General features: G+C 39.8%; 1 protein-coding gene across 5 annotated transcripts in view; it reads right to left on the bottom strand.

Moving 5' to 3' along the window:
* The window catches only part of ECHDC1 (ethylmalonyl-CoA decarboxylase 1), a 39866-nt gene extending 24776 nt beyond the window's left edge, over positions 1–15090 (bottom strand). The window contains exons 1-4 of one of the 5 annotated variants that reach the window (XM_088053654.1): positions 7071–7206; positions 5039–5092; positions 3887–4043; positions 2117–2259 (exon numbers count right to left, since the gene is read on the bottom strand). In XM_088053654.1, the coding sequence (XP_087909780.1) occupies positions 2117–2259; positions 3887–4043; positions 5039–5041 (303 nt within the window). In that variant the 5' untranslated portion in view covers positions 5042–5092; positions 7071–7206. Of the gene's footprint in view, positions 1–2116; positions 2260–3886; positions 4044–5038; positions 5093–7070; positions 7293–14226; positions 14297–14404; positions 14477–14970 lie in introns of those variants that run through there. The other 4 variants (XM_014248360.2, XM_005518341.3, XM_014248359.2 and 1 more) reach the window with 4 other exon arrangements.
* Between the last annotated feature and the right edge of the window lie 6711 nt (positions 15091–21801).

The raw sequence follows: 21801 nt of genomic DNA, 5'->3' as shown, positions 1-21801 counted from the left end.
GGACAAGATGGACAAGAGAGGAAAAGAATGAAGTGGAAGGGGAGGACTAAGAGCCACTAGGGGGCAAGAAAATCCTTCAGCGTTCCTGGCCATTATTCTGCCTATTCTGCACCACAGGGAAAAGCAAAATGTACTGAAAATTATGAAAAATACAGTACTCCATCAACCAACTGGTTGGATAAAAGTGTTTTCTGCAATTACTAAAAGCAATGGGTTAAAGAAGTCTTTAAAAAATATATTAAGGACAGTTCAGTTATTTGAGCATGGTGCTAATTATGACAAGATTATGGGTTCAATCTGTTCACTTAAAAGTTGGACTTTATCATCCCTGTGGGTCTCCTTCCAACTCAGAATATTCTATGATACTGTGAAAGACATACCCCATCAGGCATAAAGTTATTAATTTTGGGGGGTTTTCTGCCTTGAAGATGCCTGTGGACAGAAAACTTAACCTGAAACCAGACAAAGCACTCTCATCTCCATCAAGTTAGAGTGAAGAGTTCTGTAAGACTGAAGAACAGAAAATGCTATTACATATTCTAGTAAAGATTTTTTAATAAAGACTATTAAATCCCACCAAACAGATTGTTTAGAAGCTATTATAAAGAAACTCTCAGTAAAAGATAAATAGCCTGAACTCTCCAAAGGAAGCAGAAAAGCAACTATGTTTAACTATTCTTGGAGCATTTCTGGTGACTCTTAGGCTTTAATTTCAATACTAGCATGAGATCTAGATTCTCTGCAGAGAATTCCCAAAGTTATAACTAACATGTATACATTTCATTCCGCCCAGTATATCTGTTATTGAACCTAATCCTTGCAAGAGCCCTCTGCCACTGCAGTAGCTCAAAGTAATTTGTATAAGCATAGAGAGAGAATATGAAATACAAGGAAGCAGAATCACTGAGATTTACAGAACTCTGAAGGAAAGACTGGACTGCAAATAAGAAAAGAAATGACCTTGTTTGGCTTCAGCTCCTTTTCTATTGGTATAATGATCAAAGAAGATGAGAATGGCAGATTAAATTTTTTTTAAAAAATCAATTTAGAAAAAATTTCATATGCATCTATATTTTTAGAATTACCAGTGCTTATAATATATCCAGATGAAAACTTCCCCCAAATCCATTTAGATATAAAGCATGACATTTCCGTATTAAGAAAAGCACCTCTCATGTGAGGCTCCAGAAAGGAAAGAAAGAGTCCTATACCCTTTGAAAACTGGACTGTCCTATGTATTTTACCAGGCCACAAATAAAATCTAAGATATTGTGGGGGTTTTGATATTTAGTTTCATCAACAGGAAAAAAAAATCATCACTGAAGAGAAATATCAGATTAGCCAGTTTTTGTGTTGATGCTCATACTGGAAGGGCAGATTAAATGTTTCATTTACGTAATTAAATCCTGAAACTTGCAGTGGCCACAAAAAAAGCACCAGGATTGGCACCTACCACAATTGCAAACTAGGTATAAGAGCAGCACAGGCAGCTTCCCTGGCAGCTGGCAAAGCCCTATTTCACACATTGCCAAGTCCACATACTAGCACACAGAAAGAACAGCAGCACACATGAAAGTTGTCCAAATGAGTGGCATGAGCAAAAAATTGCCATCAAACCCCAACTTCTTCAATTTCATAGGTACACACAAGATTCACATGACTCAAGTACAGCACAAGAATTGCATCTGTTCTTCCATTTCATGCAGGTTCAAACAGTTTTGATAAAATTTCTGTAATAGCAGCCATGCTACTTACATTTCTGTTTTTATTTTAGAATATAAGAAATTATTACTTTTATCTGTTTCCAAAGGTCAAACTACAGAAGCACATTTTATGTGATGTGTAAATTCACCATATACTGCTGTGAGAAACTGAAATGACATTTTTAAAAGAAAAGGCTAAAGAAGCACATATAGTGTAGGAATTTAGAGTTATGAATCACTTACAATAACACTTAAATCATGGCTTGAAGGGCCTGACAACATTTTTTTGACCATTAAAGCTCCATTCTGTGACTTGTATGTAAAATTGCAGAAGTGTAGGGCAACACCTCTGTCTAAAAAGAATCTCAAAAAACTAATTTTTCTCCAAAACCTTAATGTGTACTAATACTTGCCTGGGAGTTGGATATTTCTTTGACAGCATTCAAATCAGATCCTGAGCAAAAAGTGTTTCCTGCACCATGGATTATAAGACCTTTGCCATCCTTCCAGTTTTCCAGTTCAGTTACCCTCTCCTGGAGTTCTACCATCATAGTACCTGCCACAAGAGGGGAGAAACAAAATTTTTAACAGGAAATTATTACCACCATTATGTTTTCCACCAGCAAAAACAAGTTAGAGTAAATAAGTGATTGTCTGAAAATCACAAGGGAAAGCATCATCTTAAATCCTGCACACAATCACCAACATACATTTGTTCTCCAAGGATGCACGTCCCAAAATTCCAAAGGATATTCTGTATGAAGGATATTTGTGTTACACTCAAAAAAGCCTCAAAACAAAACACAACAAACAAACAAACAAAACCCTCTACCTGATTTATTTCTGCTTGCAATTGCATACGTTCAAGACAGCTAAATTTGTATGTATCCATCCAGATCTGTCCAACTAGTCATTTTGAAATTACTGACATTCCTCCCTGCCCAAACAATTGGCAGAGAATGAAAAGAATCATGTCCAAGGTGGGCTCAAGGTGCAACCAGTCAATGTTAACAAAGGCTCCTTTCTAAAGACTCTCATTATAAATATTATCATCATAGAGTACTAGCTTTTTATTTCTTGTTAAAACAACTAATTCATGATAAAACATGATAAATATATTTGCTTAAGTACCCTTCCTGACATGGAACTCTATAAACTCCTGTTTCTAGCGCTCATCCTGGACAGCAGCATCTTCCACAGCAATGGAACATACCTGTATTAATTTAAAGCTCTTCCTGTCTGAATGCCTATGACCTGTCTCTCATTCTCTTAATATACTTAAGAGAAAACATTTACAGAAACTAATTTCAGAAAGAAGGGTACATACAAGCTGATGACATTCCCAGCTTTACCCTTCTTCGACAAAAATTTAGATGGACAGGCCTACATTCTTCAGATAGAAATGTGCTTTTGATTAATACTCTCAAGGACTCTCTCCTCTGCCAACGGTGTTGCTTTTTTAGCTCTACACCTGCATGCACAGGACTCATCCTCTTCTGAAATTTCCCATTAGCAGCCAATCCATGGGACATTTGTGTTTTCTAACTGTTTGGTTTTTTTTTCTTACAGTTAATTATGAAGTAAGCTTCCCAGTACCACATTAAGAGTGAACACTCAGTCAAGCACTTACCCCTTAGGCTTGGTCTCAGCCACTGAATTAACACAGTTTGACAATGTTTCTGTTCTAGTCAATAATTAAGTGGACATTACATATTATATACCAGAATAGCATTGGGTTGTTTTATTTTTTTACCCACTGTCAAGTCCATACCATGATCCACTAAAAAATCCCAGCAGTTCTGCCAGTTGCTTTCCCTTCTGTATTTATAATTTGGTCATGTTTTTTGTATGTGGCACATTACATTTGCTTTCACTGAATTTCACCCTGTTGATCTTGAGCTCTTTGTAGCAGCTAATCAAGATCACTTTGAATGCCTCTCCTCTACTCCAAAAAATATTCTTGAAAGAGCTCCTAATGTGGGGTCATCTGACAATTTCAGCAGTTCATCTTCTGTTTCATCATCCAAGCCAGGAATAAAAATACTGAGCAGAACAAGGCCTGGATGCAATTTTTGTGGGTCTTAATTTGAAATGCTTTTCCAGCCTGACAGCATATTCAACACCTCTTTCTGCAAACACTGCAGTTCAAACAGGTGTGCATTAACCCTGTGGATTTCACTTACTACATATCTGCCTTCTTAAGTCTTCTTTACAGAGAGGTGTTTGAGATGGCATCCAAGCTTTGCTGGAGTCAAATACAGCAGAACAACTGTTCGTGGTTCTCTTAATAGGCAAAGCAGTGAGGTATTGAAGAGCATTCAAAGCCAAATATCCAGTTAACTGAAAAAATGAAGGATACATACGAGCCTGTTACATGCAATAGCAGGGGACAAGAGACACTGGCCTGGTTCTATCCTCTGCAAGAGACTCTTTTCCGTTCCTGACAACACTGAACTATTATTTACCAAAAGACATAGCTCCTGATGTTTGATATAATGAAGAGGGCACAACACTAAAGCAAATCCTAATGCCAATCTTATTTCAGTATTTAATACCACTAAGTTCATGCTCTTTACAAAATAAATAATAAATAATAATTTGTTTGCATCTTAACTATCATCTGAGAATAAATGTTTTCAAGTAAATTCTAGAAAACAAAAATTATCATCATTATTTTCTAATTTCTACAGGCTAGCTTTCTTCTCTTTCAAACTTCATTCAAGTTTAATTCAGTGAGAGGCTGGGTTGCTGAAACTGGTTCTACCAGGCTTTAACTGACATTATTAGCATTTGTTTCCAAAGAGACTATTTCAAACAGGTGGCCATCAGATTCCAATTAAGAAGAGAAAAAAGGCATAACAATCTCCATATCGCCTATTAGCAATTTGCCAACAATTTTGTTCTGTTTTTGACTTCATGAGTTGCTCAAGCTTAGAATAAACATAATTCCTTTGAGATAAGAAACTGCTGTGTAAAGCAAATGCCTGGAAAATAGAATTTCTCTCAACAGCTTAATAATGTTTTGCAGCTTTCTAGAGGGAGTGTGCATGGATATATAAATTCACATCTGCCACTATTCAGAAGCTATGAAACACAGAATCAACAGAATTTGATGGGGAGGTCGCTGAATCTACCGGCTCCGGCTGGTGAAGTCAACCAGGTTCTGCTGAGGCAATTCAAGGCTAGCACACCCCATCCTGCCCCTTGAAGAGCATTATTTGATACACAACTGTAAAGCCAAAGGACTAAGTTCCTGGTAGTTTCTCAGCAACTGCATTTTACAGACAATAATGTTAAAAATTAAATTAAGATCAGTATAAATTAAGATGACATACCATTCACTGCAGTAGCGAAGGGGCCAGACTGATTTTGCTTCTACGCTGCCTCACCTAAAAACAAAAGTCTCTAGCTGAGGTGTAGAGCACAAAGAAGAAGCATCTCTTGAACTGACAGTAAGATTTTCCAGAGAAATTTTTTGTGGCTATTGCCTAGCAAAATGGTGCACAGCTCTCTACAGGGCTCTACACACTGCTGTAAAACAGAACTGCCTGATCCCACGGCTCATTTGTTATACGCTAATGAGTATCCACAACAAAGACAGAGCTATTAATTTCCTCAGTGGATTTTGTGGCTCCTCTTTGCTACTGGAGCATCTAATTGACATACACTAATAAGTTATTTTCACAGCAGCCCTGTAAGGAGAGAAGAGGTTATTTTACAGATAACTAACTGAGCCAGAGAGAAAATGTCTGCTAATTTTGGATGCTCGACTCCAGATGTGTGATATGATTTTAGCACTTTAACATTACACAGAACACTGTACAGGCAAAGAACAGCTATCAGTTGCCTAAATGACAGGTGCATCTGCTCAGCACTGCCACCAATCACTTCTGAGCCTCTCCTGCCAAACACATAGAAAACAGAGAACATATTTGCAAGTTTCTATGGAAGTTTGGTTTAAGCAATTTGACTTTTATTACTCCTGATCTTCAAAGAGCAGAAAAACCCAATGTGCTCTCTCCTTTTGGTGTTACAGCTCATTTCTCATAACCCTTTCAACTTCCACAACAAATATGCTAAAAGCACACAGTCTGCAAGGTGTACATCGCACAGTTCCGTTTGAATCAAAAACATAAAACAATCTAGAAAAAGGAGAAACAACACTGTAATTATGATTGTATAACAGCATGTATGCTGACAGGGAGGCATGCAGAAGGACAATCCCTATCCTAACATTTTTTAGCTACAACTTCCTAAGTTAGGTAATGCTTCTATACATGAGATTTTTAAGCAAAAAAAGAGAGAATGCAGAAACATGTAGGTGCATTACCACCAGTTCTGCTGCTCGCTTAGGTTCCTTTCAGCTAACAATCACTAGTAGAAAAAGCAGATTGACATTCTGCATATAAAGGGCACAGTTTGCTGCAAAATGTTTACTCACAACAAAGGAACAGTGAGAAATTGGGCAGGAAGACAGAACAGCAACAAAGAAATTGGCAAGATGACACAAAAGTATCCACTTCAAAATATTAACATATAAAAACATTCTTACACTAAAGGCTTATGCACGGCTCCAGTTCAGGTAGATTCACACCATGAACCTGTGCCACTCATATCTGAAGAGAATGGCATAAATTGGAATAATCTAGATAACTAAGAAGAGACAGCAAATATACTCAACTTGGAGAACAAAAACCTCTCATAATACAAGATTAATAAAATAGGGCACTTGGTTTTGATAGCTAAGTATTCTCCAGTGTAAAAGCATATTAAACAAATCACTGACCTGCAAAAGCTGAGAATACCCAGCTCATCTGATCTTTAATTAACCATTCACTGATATTTATGACATAAGGCAAATGAAGAAGAAATGGAAGACAGTTTGGGTGAGCAAAAAACACCAAATTACAGAAGTTTAATGTACAGGGAAGGCTTTAGGTAAAGAAGGTAAAGAAACAGGAAGCAAACTCAATCTTTCTACATCACCTACAAAAGAGAGGTGGCATCTTCTCAAGCCCACAAAAATGCCTTCCATATTTCCAGAGTAGTGATGACAAAATGAGAGGAGATGCAAGAAAGAGCTCAGTGGCAGAATTGTGCCAACACTTAACACAGGGAGAAGCACATTCTGCAAGACAGTCCCTGCGTCATTGAGAATTTCTTAGATTCTTATGACATTTATAGCAAAGTTACTATGCAAAACACTGGACACATTTGCTGCACATCTGAATAAAACTTACACATTTGTTCTTTTAACTCAGGCATGGTAAGGCAGAGTGTTTCACTTTCTTAGACAAAATATCTAAACAGGTAACTGAAAAAGAGAAAAACCAAAACCAACCAGCAATCCCATCAACTAATTAGTACCTGTAAAGGCATTCATTAGCTTTGGGTTATTCAAAGTAAGTATTCCAATGCCATTGTCTTCTTTGGAAAGGTTGATGGATCCACCAGAAAACTGTTGAAGTTTCTTCTTTATCAATTCTTCTTCATAGCCATCAGCACCATTATACAGTGACAACCTTCTCTGTTGTAGTATTCTTTTCTTTGTAGTCTGAACTAAGTTCTTCCAGAGAGGAAGGGCCATTTCTGGAAATACATGGGGTGAGGAGAAAAAAAAATCAAGAGATTTCCTTTGAAATCCATTTCAGTCCTCTGAGAAAGAGGGAATTATGACAGCAGAAACTAATATAAATGTAATACAATCATATCAGTTGACTGAAATTACTGCAAACTATATTTTCAAAATTCTTAGTTTGAATCTACCCCCACAAAGTTACCAGAAGGAGTTTTATGGAGTGATTTTAGTAGTTAAGCCAGATATTAGCACCTTTTAAAACACTTTGTAAAATTTACCAAGAAAGTATTCGTGTGCAGACACAAAAGAGGCTCAAAAAACTATAGTAAGACTCCTATGTATTCCACTAGACCAATTTACTCTGTATTAATTTTCCAAACCCTCCCTCACTCTTCTCTCTTAAAAAAATACCAAGATCCTCAGCTAAAATGGAGGAAAAATTCTATCACGTCCCACAGCTTTCATGATCTGGATGTCCTGCTTTTCTGTAAGCAACTATTAGAGCAAGACCTTCCCAAAAGAAATACTTGAGGAACATAAAAATTAAGAACTGAAGATCATTCTTATATCAAAGTCTGCTCCCCATCACCTGATCCCATTAACACAGCTGTCAGACCCCATCTTAAAACTAATTAGTTTGCCTAGCCCCTGAATGCTATGTGCTTTTCCCAGTCATTCCAGTAGCACTTTGAGTTGACCTCATTTGAGCACAGAATCTGTGCAGTGCTCCAAAGGATGCAAAGTGTACAACATTATTATGCATTGAGAACCATATTTACCTTTTATAAAGACAGTAATACTTGTAAACTATTTCTGTATACCGGTATACCCAGTGCTTATTCCTCTGCTATTTCCACTCTACAGTGTATGACTGCAGATCAGGAAATAACAAGAAAGTAATTATCATATATTACACTTGATCTGCATCTCTGCCTTAATTTATTTACTTTGGAAATGGGTCTACTGGAGAAAGTGGTTTACAAATTACTTTAAAGAAACTGAGTAAAGCCTGAACTGGAAACAGCTGTTCTGGAAATGAAGTCATCTTAGAAACCAATCAGAATGGGAATCAAAAGAACACCCACAGAACGTGGAAAAAAAAAATGCTTGCTATTTTGCAATTTGATATAGTCCTACCTTTTCCCCAACCTACTTTTTAATGGGCTTGGCCATTCAGAAGACATGGTAGATGCTCATTTTGTTGATAGCTGGGAAAAGACTGTTTTGTTTCTGCATCATATTTGGCAGAAACAAGATACTTGAAAAATTGGAAAGCAGCTGTTGGAAAGTTTTTCTAAGGTGAACTCAAAACATAAACACATTCATTGAGACAGACTTTGGTGACAGCTATATTGTGTGCTCTGTTATCTTACAGTTTACAGACTCAACATTTTTGAAAGCCTTTATTATTTACACATGATCAAGTAAATGCACATTAAAAACAACACACAATTAGCTCCTAATGAAACAAGTGAACAGCCCTGTCAAGTGAATACTTATGTTACTGGCTGTACCATCCTACACTCAACTTGAAAATGCTTCTGTTGGTGCAGGCATAGTCCTCATGCAAAGGGAGGAGGAGTTTGCAGAGCAACCACACTGTGGGATGTGAAGGAACATGCAGCAATACCAGGCAATTGTGAAGAGCCATCTATACCAATAGATTCATACCTGTCCTGCCAACTGCACCCACCAAAACAACAGGATCTCACAAGCTCAACAGAAAGAAATTAGTAAGGCCTACACAAATATATGCATTATAAAATCATCTACACAGGAAATTGTAAAGGGATTTTTTTTAATATCTGCTGACAAACAAGGCATGTTAATCTGTCATGATGAACTTTTCCAAAGTGTAAACTAATAAAACTAATTACAAAATTTAATCAAGTTTAAAATCTAATTGAATACAAGAGTCATTACTTCATAAAAAACATTCCCTGACTGGTGCTGCACCCAAACACTCTCCATCTATGCACATCCTAATAGTCTGCAACACTTCAGCTACCACCTTTCAGAGCTTTTAAAATTTTATTTAAAGAGTGAAAATGGGTTTCTAAAGCTCATTTCTCCTAATTGATTCTTTTTATATTCAGACTCTCAAGAAAGAGACAGCCTTCCCTTTTCTCTAAAACCTCAGTAGTCATTCCTCAGCATATATTAATGCAATAAAACTTTCCATCCAGCTACTAGTTTTTGCTCAGGAGAGAACAAACATGAAATATATGGACAGTTCAGCCTTTCATTTTAAAGCGTACCTTGAACAATCAACTCCCAATTTTTAATGAATACAAAGTGTCCCCAATTCTCATACAAAAACAGACTACCTGGAATTCTCTAGGAAGCCCCAATGACTGGCTTGAAAGCAAAGAGGAGGGGGAAAAAAAGAAGGCTGTCCTGCTAACTTGATGACTTAAACTTCTTTCATGAATTTTATACACTACTGAATTTCTCATGACAAGAAATATACTGAGCAAAACAGACTTAAGATATGGAAATTTTATTCCAATGAAAAAAGAGTCTGTCATTTTCAACTGCTTGGTTATATGCATTAACAGCTCTTTAATATTATCACTATGGTAATAAAGAAGAGCAGCAAGTGCAGGATTAGAAAACAAATTGGACACCACTGCCTGCTGATCATGACTCATGATTAATGACTCATGCAAGGTATAATCTTTGAATTATTTTCTTTACAATCACCTCCTACAGTACCGGTCAGTGGCCAATACTATTTTCTAATAAAAATAAGATTATTTTAGCAGTGTATTTAAACATCATCCAAAATTTCAATCAGTATGGAGCACTCACAATCCACTGCATTAATCCAATCATGAGATTTATTATTTCTGTATTTTGCATGAAAGCAGTGAAAGATGTTGCAGTAGCACGATCTTGTAGGACCACCCAAAAGATATTTATTAACACTAAAGTTTTCTGATTTTCAGTTTAACATCATCAAATCTCTCCATACATACTTAGAGAAATGGAGTCTGAGTCTAATTTTAAAAAGGCAACATGCTATACCTGATTGCATCTGTAGCAAAGGTAGTTTATGCACAGTTCCTACAATGGAAAAAAACCAACCTGACAGTAAGTAATAACAGTGGTCAATTAGCATCTTTCATATGTTTTAAGTGCTACAGCTTTATATATCACTGGTGACGACTAAGAAAGAAGCCAACAATGTGGACATCAATAGCTGTTCATGCCACAGCTATTGTACCTCTTACATGAAACAGCATTTCAAATCCCATTTGGCACTCAACTGATTTTGTAATACCCTTGCCTGTGGGGTAGCAGACTGTGGGTTCATATAAACACATCCAATGTCAGTACTTCAGTACAAAGAACTGACACACATTATGCAAGAGCAGTACATGTATCCACATGCAGGCACTCACAATCTATGTATTTTTGTGCATGTGGAGGTATCAGAGGCCTTTTGACAGCCTCTGGTAACTGCCTAGGTAAAATTCAGACCTCACAATGTTAATAAAACATAGTAATAACAGGAAAACTAACATCAATACTCCCTGAGTAGATTCTTTGGGAAATTAGTAAGTCTTGAACAAGGATATTTGCCTTTGCCATTTACCACTACCGTGTTGCAACCCAAATTTGTCTTGGAACACATGATGGAACAACTTGGAACAACTCCAGCAATGCTGCCAGTGTCAATTGTCACTGAACATGAAGATATGTGGCCAAAGTAAGAGATAAGGGCTGTAGGTAGCAACTTTCTAGAAGAAAGGGTATAAGAATTAAGACAAACCAGAGAACTAAATCTTAGGAGCTGTATACTCAAACAAGAGACGCAGTACGACATAGCAAGTTAAAATACATGAGCAAGGAAAATTCCAGTTCAAAAAATGGTGCTTGAACTATTAACATGAGTCAGGGAAAAAGAAAATGGGGAAAGAAGATGCAGGGGTGTGTTTTCAATACATCAGAGAAATAAGCATGCCCTTTCATCTGGGGCAGGATATGACAGGTGTGATGTGCAGATATAGATACTGCAAAAAAAACCCATCAGCTGACTTTCTGGGTTTGGATGAAGGTATACTGAGATTAAGCATAACAGAAATAAAGGGATTAAATAGACAAAATCCACAAAATAAATCTCAGGGAGGAGAAAACATTCAAATGGCATTAAAAAAACAATTAGAAAGGCACTTTTGTGACACTGCTGAAGGCATCAAGGGCACTTGGTCAAGAAGAACAAGAGAACCTGACTTGAGGAAGACCTTTGGCAGCTGCAATTTCAGCAAGAAGCTCAGAAGTGCAAAGAGAGGGAAGAAGGGTTAGAAGATGTGAACTGAGGACGATGACTCAATTCAACCCTGTCTGGGTGGCTTACCAATCACTTTAGAAGGCATTTACCTGTACTAGGGAGCAGTGACCATGACTGGCAGATGCTTCACCAGGTTCCTGCAGTGGCCAATCAATGGAAAGCAAGTGGTGATACGGAAATGGATATACATTATACATATATACATATACACATATACACATATACACATATACACATATACACATATACATAATGAAATACGGATATGGAAATAGAATTGACGCTACAGCATGAAAGCAGATGAAAAAGCAGAGTGATGGATAAACAAAGCATGAAAATAGCCCATCTGTAGGAAAAAAAAAAAATAGGTTGAAAATGAGTGAAAATAGCAACTGACTGTAACCCTGGTCAGTAGGCTGGTGTGTAATTATGGGGAATAAAAAAAAAGAAAATAAATTCTGGTGTTGAACAAAGAGAAGAGATTCAAAAACAAAAGAAGAGCAGCTTAGTCTCACAGTGGAGTCACTAGACCCTGCCTTCAGACACAAGAAAGGTGTAATAGGGAGGACTCACATGCAGGATTCCTCTGTTGCCAGTTGCTTGTCACCACCCCACAACTGAAGGTTATGGAGCCCTCCACCTACCTCATGCACTTATCCATCTCTCTACTTTCCTTCCGTGATGCGTGGGTTAGGTTAACTTAAACACCTTGTCCAACAGGTTCTCCCACTCTAATAATTACCAGATGAAGCAAACTGAGGGCAGTCACTTCTCCAGCTGGCTTTCTCACTGCTGAATGCAAGCAGTGAGCAGATCATAAGCATGCTAAGGGATCAGCAGCAGAAAACCTACTGACAAAACATGATTTGCAAATACAGATACCAAACAAAGCAGGGTAGCTGAGGAGATTCTGCCTCCCCAACTAGGGGAGTGATCCCTCATGCTTTTCTCAAAATGTCATGGCTCTCAAACTTGCTGAGCCCTGTTCAAACTTTTAGCACATTGTCTCTGGTATCTGCACTGTAGACAAATTAGATGGGATCAACAGTCCCCCCAGTTCAGCACTTTAAAAGCTTTATGACTCCTCTAAAAACAGCCTTTAAAAGTAGCAGGTATTTTAAAGGACAATTTTTTAGCCTCTGTATTACTGTTGATAGAACAAAAGATTTGGGCCTCCTACTTTCTGTATGTCATCACTAGAAACAAAATTTATCTATCCAGAAGCTGAAAGAACAAGAATTAAGAACATGTCCAGATTAGCTAACTGAAACGGCATCAACTAACGTATGAAATGGGAAATAAAAATTAACTGGGGGAAAGAAAAATCTTGTAACTGTCTAAGTAAAAAAACCCCCTTTGTCTGTAGTTTCAGTTTTAAGCTGGCTGACCATTTACACTTCATTTCTTTTTTTATCTCTTTTTTTCTTGTTTTTTTCATTGTTCCTAAGCAGCCCAATTCTGGACATAGCAAGCTATAGTTTTCCAAACTATTTGTTCTTTGTTTAGTTTTGCATTTTTTAAGGATCCCTGTAGGCTAGAGTTTAGCTGTGAATTGTCTTTCTATTCCTAAACAATTACATTCTCTTTTAATCACATTTTAATTATTTTGAAGAATAGTAAACGAATCACAGAGAAACATATTTAAATCCACAGAAAAATAATGGTATTTAAGGATGCAAAACAGCTGACAAAGGAAGCCTTTCCATAAAGACAGATGACACTACCTAAAAACATTTTATTTTGGTCCCATGGTCAGTAAAAGATTTTAAGTTTTACAGCAGAGGGCAAGAATATGCTATCTTCTGCAAGAAGCACTCAGGCCTTTATTTTTTAATGCTTTGATTCGAAGAGGTTCTCTTCACAGCTGTCATCAAAGGAGCTTTTATAACAGTGACAGAAAACTCTTTTAAGTTCACTGCCCACTAGGTGTGTTTTAGAGACCTTTAAGAAGAGCAGATGCACAACTTCACAGGAATGGAAATAACCACAACTAACCCACCATTTGCCTTTCAGTCACCAAATCCTGAACCATAAAATGCATGAATTCTAACTTGACCCACAAATACTGATGCTTTCCCAATGGTTGCCTTGAAAACTGTATCTTTTGTAGCCAAGAAGTATTCTGAAGAAAACAAGAAATATCCACTTAATTCACTGTTTACTATTCTCTCCTTACCACCACCAGCTATAAATGCTTCTCTCGACAGCAATGCCAAAAATGATATACCAAAGTCTGAACTGGCCAAGCAGTCACGATTCTCCTGTCCCCTTGTAACAGCACTGGGAACTAGCAGCACCACTCCAGGACTGCCTGTCACGCCTGTCACCTGCTTCCTTGGCTCCACACTGAATTTCGGGAAGCAATGGCAACCGTGCAGGTATCACCTTGGGAAGAATGTGAAGGCTCAAGGGACCGAGGGGTGGAAGCTACTTCTCCAGAAGACATTTCTTGCTGCTAACCTGCGGTGCCAAAAAACACTTTTTCTTTTTTTCTTTTTTTTCTTTTTTTTTTTTTTTTGACGGAATTGCTTATGTTAGATCAACCGTCACGCCAGGCAGGGCTGAGCGCCGAGCAGGGCCGAAGTGGGCGGTGACCGGCTGTTCCCAAAGCAAGACCCGAGATGTCAGGGCTAAGCAGAAGCACCACCGACCTCTCCAGCACCGATGACACCAGCTCGCCTCTGCGGGGATCGGGACGCCCCGCGCCCGCCCTGCCCCCGGACGCTGCCCGGGGCCGCGCCTCGGCAGCCCCGTTCCCCTGCAGAGGCCCCTTTCCCCCCGAAGGCCGCGGGCGGCCGGGGCAGCGGAGCCCCCCGGCCGGGCACTGACCTGGGCCCGGCGCTGACCTGGGCCCGGCGCCGGCGGAGCAGCGGCGGCAGGCGGTGCTGCGGGGAAAGGGCCCCGCCGGGAACCGCTGCCGCGGCCTCCGGGCCCAGCGGTGTCGGGGCAGCCCCGCTCCCGGCAAAAGGGATTAAAACCTATTGAGCCCCCGGGTGCTGGGGGCTGACTTGGGGCCCACAAGATACCGCATCTCTAGAGGCGTGACCCCAAGCAGAGAGAACTCTGCCTGAATTAAAGCAATTTTGAAGCAGACGATACTCGTCAGCTCCAAAGTTGCTAAATACCACATAAGCAGGTCGTCATTATTGTCGTTTTCTGAACCTATCGCCTCCATCTCTAAAAACCAAGCCCCGCGTTTCTATCCGAGTCAGGCTAATTAAAGATCCTCGTTTCTCCGCTGGCTCAGGACATGGTCTCGCCTCAGGTGAGGGTACGGATCGCTGCCGGGAGGATCCAGCCTGGGGCGGCGGGGCCCCGGCTTGCAGCAGGCAGGAGGGATGTTAGCTCCCTGTCCACGGCGCCTCAAGGAGAGACTTGCGCTCCAGCTGCTTTACCTGTCAGCCTAAGTGGGAGCTCTTTCCACTGTCCTGTTCCAGGCCGCTGTGCCTGCCTGGCCTCCAAGTACCGCTCACCTGTACCCAGCTCTGGAAGCCGGGCCAAAGTGCTCAGCAAGCCGCAAACTCCCCTGGCATTAAACTGTAATTGTGTAAACTTGAGGCTGGCATAAAATGGCATTGTCACACACAGCCCTGCTCTCGGTTTTGCCAGCAGCCAGATTAAGGCAAATAAATGTTCCAAATAGAGATAACTTAGTGCTTTGCATATTCAAAGCAATACGTAAATATGAGCCAGTCTTTCTTTCTGTGTCCTTGTTGAGACACATATATAAGATGACTCAGTTTTAAGTATTTGTAGCATGGCTGAAGAATGTATCTGGAGGTACATCTTCTCCACCTGTATTAGAGCTGTTTTTCAACCCAACTGTCAATACAAATGTTCCAAAGTTGGCCTAGTTCATTAAAAATTATGATTGAATATGTAGGGAATTTCAATTAATCATTTATATTGAAAAACAAAAGCTTTTTACGCTGAACAGATATTTTCAACTTTGTATTGTTCAGATTATCGAGAATATGAAATAGTCTAGTCCCAGACAGTGCTATCTTTATACAATAGAAAGATACATTTCCTTTTTACAACACTCTCTGCAACAAGCAGGCTTGTTTTTCCTCCTGGGTTCACAAAGAATTTTTGCGGTAGGATTCAGCCCTGCAGTTGTGTCTGGAAAACCTCAGTAAAGATCTGTGAGAGTGCAGCAGCTCTCTCCAGGTCCTGCTCCAAGGGCTTGTCCTCTCTCGGAGCGGAGCGATGCCCAGGCACGTCCCAGCTCGGTCGGAAGCAGAGGAGGCGAGGGTGGCTGGAAGCTCGTGGTTTTCCAGGTAACATATTGCCACCTAGCAGCGCTCGGTGGAAGTAGCGCAAACCGGACCGGCAGATCCATAAACCAGTTTGCCTCATTTTGGTTTTATTGCCTTGCGTCATATAGGACAGGATGAGAAGACTAGGATGCACGCAGAGTGCAGGAAAATGAACAGATGAGTGAGATCATCTTCGAAAAGAGACATTAAAGACCAGGCAGGCTGTAACTTTCAGCAGGATGGTGACTAGTCCCCTGGATGTCTGACTGTACAGTAAGAGACAAAAAGAGAAAAAATGTACAGTCCTGCAAAGTCACATAATCTTATTCTTGCAAATAATTCCACTGTTTTCAGTAACATTTTCTCCTTGCATTGCTGAAGCAGTACTGACCTAGGAGAGTCAGGTCACTACCTGAATTATATAGAATGTGCCCATTCCCTGTCACCAACCCAGAAACTGGTGACTATGTACTGGCTAAAAGAGCAATGCTTCACTCTTGGTTTCAAGGCTGCCAGACTGAAATATTGAATTCCAATAGATGCAGAGCTACGGGTGCTATTTTTACGAACTCCTTTCAGAGCAGTGGAACAAATAGATGACAGATCTGGGCTTATATCTCAGGAATTATTGGATACTAACCAACACATAAACTCACAGTCAGTTCATAAAAGGTCCCTTGACTGTAATTTTTAGGAGGCAAATATCATCTGTGTGAAAGCTCTGTGTGAAAGTGTGGCAGGTTAAAGGATGGTGTAACATATACTCCAAAGACTAGATCCACAGTCTAAAAAGGTGGCCATATGCATTCTATTCCTAAATTTTTGAAATATTTCTAAAATTTAGATTTCTGGATCCAAAATTATGATAATCAGTTTCTCCTTACAGCCTCACCCTAGAGGCTTCCAAATCCCATTGGTGCCTGACAGCTGTGATTCATGGGAATGGACAATTTATATCAAGTTAGCTAACAAGACTACTACCCCAGCTGTCTCTCCTGTCCTCACTGCAGATATCTGAAATACCCCAGAGCTGCTGCAGCTTTCTAAATGCAGCCCCATGTGCCAAACTACATTTGGTTTTTGTTAGGCAGGGGCTGCCTGGGGACAGGGCAGTCACCCTGAGTACCTCAGAACTGCAACTGTATCAGTACTTTTATGTCAGCCCCTCCTCTACTTCATGCATCAAAGTTGTCAGTGTGTTATTTCTCACACAGTATTTGGCGACTGGATGTGTCTGCAAAGGGCTCAGCTCTTCCCAGGTAGCTCTGTACCCACCCTATCACAATGGGTTGATTTTATGTTCTCTGTCCATGTTGTTTAAGGACCTCCTTCTGCAGAGCTGACTCTGAGCTCCAGCAAGGCATGGCTGGAAGATGAGGTAAAGAAACACCTGCCTCTGTAGCAGGACAGCATGGGAAGTGTCACCCATGCCCTCTTCTGCCAAAGCAGACCAGCTCATTTCTCTGGGGAAGGTGCTCTGATCAGGAGGCTGTGGTGTATTCTTGGGAAGTTGAGGGAAAGGAGCCCTGTCCCCCTGGCCAAAAGCTGCTTCTCTTAACTTAGCATAATGAAATATTCATCAAGCCAGAGAGCAGGAGAGAGGTTCAGCCACGTCTTGGTGCTTGCTCACACTTTCAGTGACCCAGCAAATACTGGGTATTTAAACATTAATAGCTACTTGAGTGTATGACTCTATGGACTTGAAGGTCTTTTCCAACCTAAACCATTCCATGTTTCTGTGCCATATAAAGCAACTTGAACTTGTAGGGTAAAGTCTGTTCTTGCTCTGCCAAGTCCTCTCTCTGGTTACAGCTCACCATGGGAAGAATGGCCTCAATCCAGCCAAAAGGGCCATCAGATCCCTGCCACATGCTCTCACCTTTCACTTCACCAACACTGTCATGTGATTAGACACTGATTTTCTGATAGAAAATATATACAGTACAAAAACATGCTTGTGTGTGGTGTACCGTCCTACACAAAATAAGATCTGATTTCACAAGGCAAAATACCAGCTCACTTTTACTGGGAGGTGGTGGTCCCACACTTCTTCCTTCTCCTTTCTGGGAGTGAGAAACAAGGGTGAGCCAGATGAGCTCACTGAACTGTCAGGAAACTGTTTTAACACAGCAACTAGTTTCTCTTTTGATTCCAGGGCTGAGGAACTGAACCAGCTTGGCTTGCTGCTGGTAGAGCCTGAGGGACACAAAGCAGGGGAAAGAAGATGGAGGAAACTTGAGGAGGAAGGCCATTCTGTTTTAGCAGCATTGAGTTATTAAATGGGCTCAGTTGTATTTGTTCTGACTCTCCCAATGGCACTCAGGGCTTTAACAATTTGGGGAGAGGAAGTGGGTTAGAAATACATGGCCCAGGGCAAAGCTGAGAGGTGTATGAGTGCGTCCCCCTCTTTTGAGGGGGCAGCCAGCCACTGGGACGAGCTAATTGTACTGGAAAACTCCACCCTAAATTTCTTTGAAAATCTGTCTTTCTTTCCTTAATTTCCTTTGGTCTCTGTTGCTACTCAGTTCCATAAATCTTGCAGGGAAAAAAAAGCATCTTTTTCTCCAAGAGCATTTGAATCACACTGAAGTAGGCCAGGTGATAATTGCGCACCACACAGTAGTGCTGCTTAAATGTCAGATGTTAATTAAAGCCTTTCCTGAAAATGGAGCATTAATTAGGGCAAATGCAGCCATTCATTATGGATACTGACTAACCAGTGAGAAAAAGCATTATTTCAACACTGGTATTGAAACTGTTAATTTTTATTTGTCTGAGGTGTGTTTGTTATTGAAAGAAAAACAACTGAAAAAAATTATAACTCCTTGAACTTATTGTTCTCTCTTTTAAAGACAGTTTTAAACAAATATTCTGGCACAAGAATATTCACGCACATACAGATTGCAATAGGAACATTTCAGTATTAGGTCCAGATGTCTCTAGGAGTTGTATAACCTTGGTAGGAATGCTTAAATGCTGTAGATATTAAATACAGCTCTGACCTGCAAAAACAGCCGATTGTGGCGCTTCACTTATGTCTTTCTGTTCTTAAGAAAATGGCATCATCTGCATGAATCATGGTACACCAAAATGTTTACTAAGTCAGGGCCAAAAAGTAAGGCATTTTACTTTGAAACTTTTCTGAACAATTGTGAATTAATGGGAAGAATCATAATATTGATAAAGGATGTAAGTGTTCAAGATTTAAGATATGTATCCAAGCTTTGCAGCTTAACCATCTTGCTTTTTGTCTCTTTGGCCTGGATTCAGCAAAGCAATTAAGCCCCTAAATAGCACCATTGATTTCAGTGACACATAAGCAGTTGGTTGAATCAGGCCCACTCTGCCTGCCTGCCAAACTGCATTCCTTCTTGCCTCCCAGTGCATTAGACCTTTTGGAAGGGCAGTTCCAGTTGTTATCAGTAGCTGTAAGATGAAATCATGGTCTACATTGGCACTTCTTTGCCTAGATACCTCTGCAGAAGATCCACTCATGAGAAACTGTGCAGATCTCTGGCTGAAGATTTCAGTCTTTAGCATTGCAGCATTTCCACCAAGCACATGGCGGAGCACACTGCTGCAGACACAATCCATTACAACATCTTCATCCTCACAGCAGCTACGTCTCTGCAGCTACAGCAGAGATGAACCCTTGATTCGGGATTGACCCTTTCAAGTATGGCCATTGGAAAGAATCCCCTGTATCTGCCATGCCAGAGAAGCAGCTGTTGTTCACGGAGACCGTGAGGTGGTGGGGGCACAAGTCCTGCAGCCATTTCAGGCACTGGGGCATGGGTGAGGGACACACTGCTAGATTCCCAGCTCCAGTTCCTCTGGTTGCTGGTCACAGAAACACTAAGCTGATGTTTGTTTTGTTCTATTCATTGTTCTAATGCTCCTTTTCACATGAAGAGATCGTGGTTCCAAGTAAAATGAAAAATGCTGTGGTGTGATGCGAGGATTATTTCTAAATGAGAAGAACTGGAATATTTTTAAGTACCTCTTTAAGGTACCATTATCCCATGTTCTCATCTGCCCTTTTGTTTCTAATTCATCTTCCCTGATCATCACTATTTTTCACTCATGATATTTTTCTAGTTCACACTTCATAGAGAAAGAAGAAATTGTGAGAATTAAGGTAGCAGGAGGTACAGAGCATTCCTCTTTAAAAGCAGAGATGGTTTTATTTTTCTCAAGTACATGTTACATAAGTGTATCACTTCCACAGCTGAAATATTTCAAAAGATGGATAATGAGGTTGTCAGCTGGGTTGGGGGAGAGCTGCCTGCTGAATCCTATGACTCTGGGTTCACCAGGGCTACTGGACTTTATAAGGGAAAGTTCAAGCTCATCTTCTAGTAGCCAAAGCATGTGAAAATACTGTAATGGTAAAAGAGTTTATTAAAAAAAGAAACTTCTGACTGTCACCTGAGATTTCATAGTATTAAATCTGGATATTTTAATAATATTAAAGAATATTAAATAATACAAACTTGATAGCAGTGATCATGTCTCTGAAGTAGTTAATTAGGCTAAATTAATTTATATCTACATGTCAGTGTTTCTTAACTCTTGTAAAAAGCTGGGTTTGTATATATTTGTTTTCACATAAAAAAATTTTAATGTCTACTACTCTTAAAGCCTTTAAACATTAATCAGGCCCTGTACTTTTCCTCACTGAAAGCTTAATCCTGTACAGATCATAAGTTCTAACCCATTGCTCTTTTTTACAGTTTCAAAATTTACTGCTTTTGTGGTTTAGTTCAAAGCTAAAAGCAAATGCAGAGAGATTTGGAGGCAAAATAAACCTCTAGAGATTTTTGTTGTGTACTGATGTTTCCTGTCCAGGCCCATTTACCCCTGTCAACACAAGGTAACAGGACAAATAGCATACAAACCCATCAGTTAAGTGTTTGGGGTTTTTAAAAATAAATAAATACAGCCTGAAGTAGCACCTAACATAAATAACACTGGAATATTGGAATATTGACCTTTGAGTCACCCTATTGTTCACGCCATGTTTTCTTTAGCAGTGCAATAAAATCTTATTTTATTCAACTTGATCTAGATAGGTGTGTGTTGCCAGCTGGTCTGAAGAAACAGGGGTGCAAAATCCCTGGACTATCCAAGGTAACCAGGGGACGGCAGTCTGGAGTCAGCATAAGTGTAAATTTACACTGTGTCCCTGAGGCAGGGCTGCTTATGTTTGCATTGGCTGTGCACAGTGTGGCTGTACAGTCAGACAGCTTTATTTCAGGACTGCTGCAGAGTACATATGAAAATATGGCCAGCCTATCCTGACAAGAAATAGCATAATGAAATGAACACTTCATCAATTTAACATCTCTTTTACCACCTTTCAGATACATGTGAATAAATAGGAATTGAAATATTAACAAAAAGCCTGAATCATTACAGAATTCCCTTCTGCTTTCTTGTGCTTCAACAACATGTACTTCCCAGCAATACACAAGAAAACAAAGGGTACAAGCTTTCAACTGCTGAATCAAGTGAATTAACCACTGTTAATAATTTATTTAATGCAGACAAATTTATTTTTCTATTCCTATAAAGCTGGTGATGAGGTGCCATGTCATCATTTCCAGAGGTGCTTAGGATTTCTGTTGGTCCTCTCTTTACACTTGTTAGCATCAATCAGCTTGAAGGGCAGCTGGCAAGGTGTGTGTGGGAGTGTGGGGGTGTGTGTATTAGAAGGAAGTCTCCTGCCTTTACCTCCCCTTCCCCTTAGCAGAACGAGGGATAGATGACTAGACAGACATTCTCTATAGTGTGTTTTTTAACACTAGGTATTAGTATTATTGTTTGTTAAATGTGATCAGACATTTGTGGCTGTGTGGTGCTGTGCAGTATTCCATTTGCTCTTTCTCATCCAAGCAGGAAGAGATGGATAGGAAGCATAATCTCATATTAAAAAACTAACAAACAAACAAGCAAAACCCAAAACCA

The sequence above is a fragment of the Pseudopodoces humilis genome, chromosome 3 (assembly GCF_049639895.1).
Source record: "Pseudopodoces humilis isolate 2021_Gansu_Grassland_sample_001 chromosome 3, ASM4963989v1, whole genome shotgun sequence".
NCBI lineage: Eukaryota > Metazoa > Chordata > Aves > Passeriformes > Paridae > Pseudopodoces > Pseudopodoces humilis.
The sequence above is the reverse complement of the archived record's forward strand: the minus strand, read 5'-3'. Positions and strand labels throughout refer to the sequence as shown.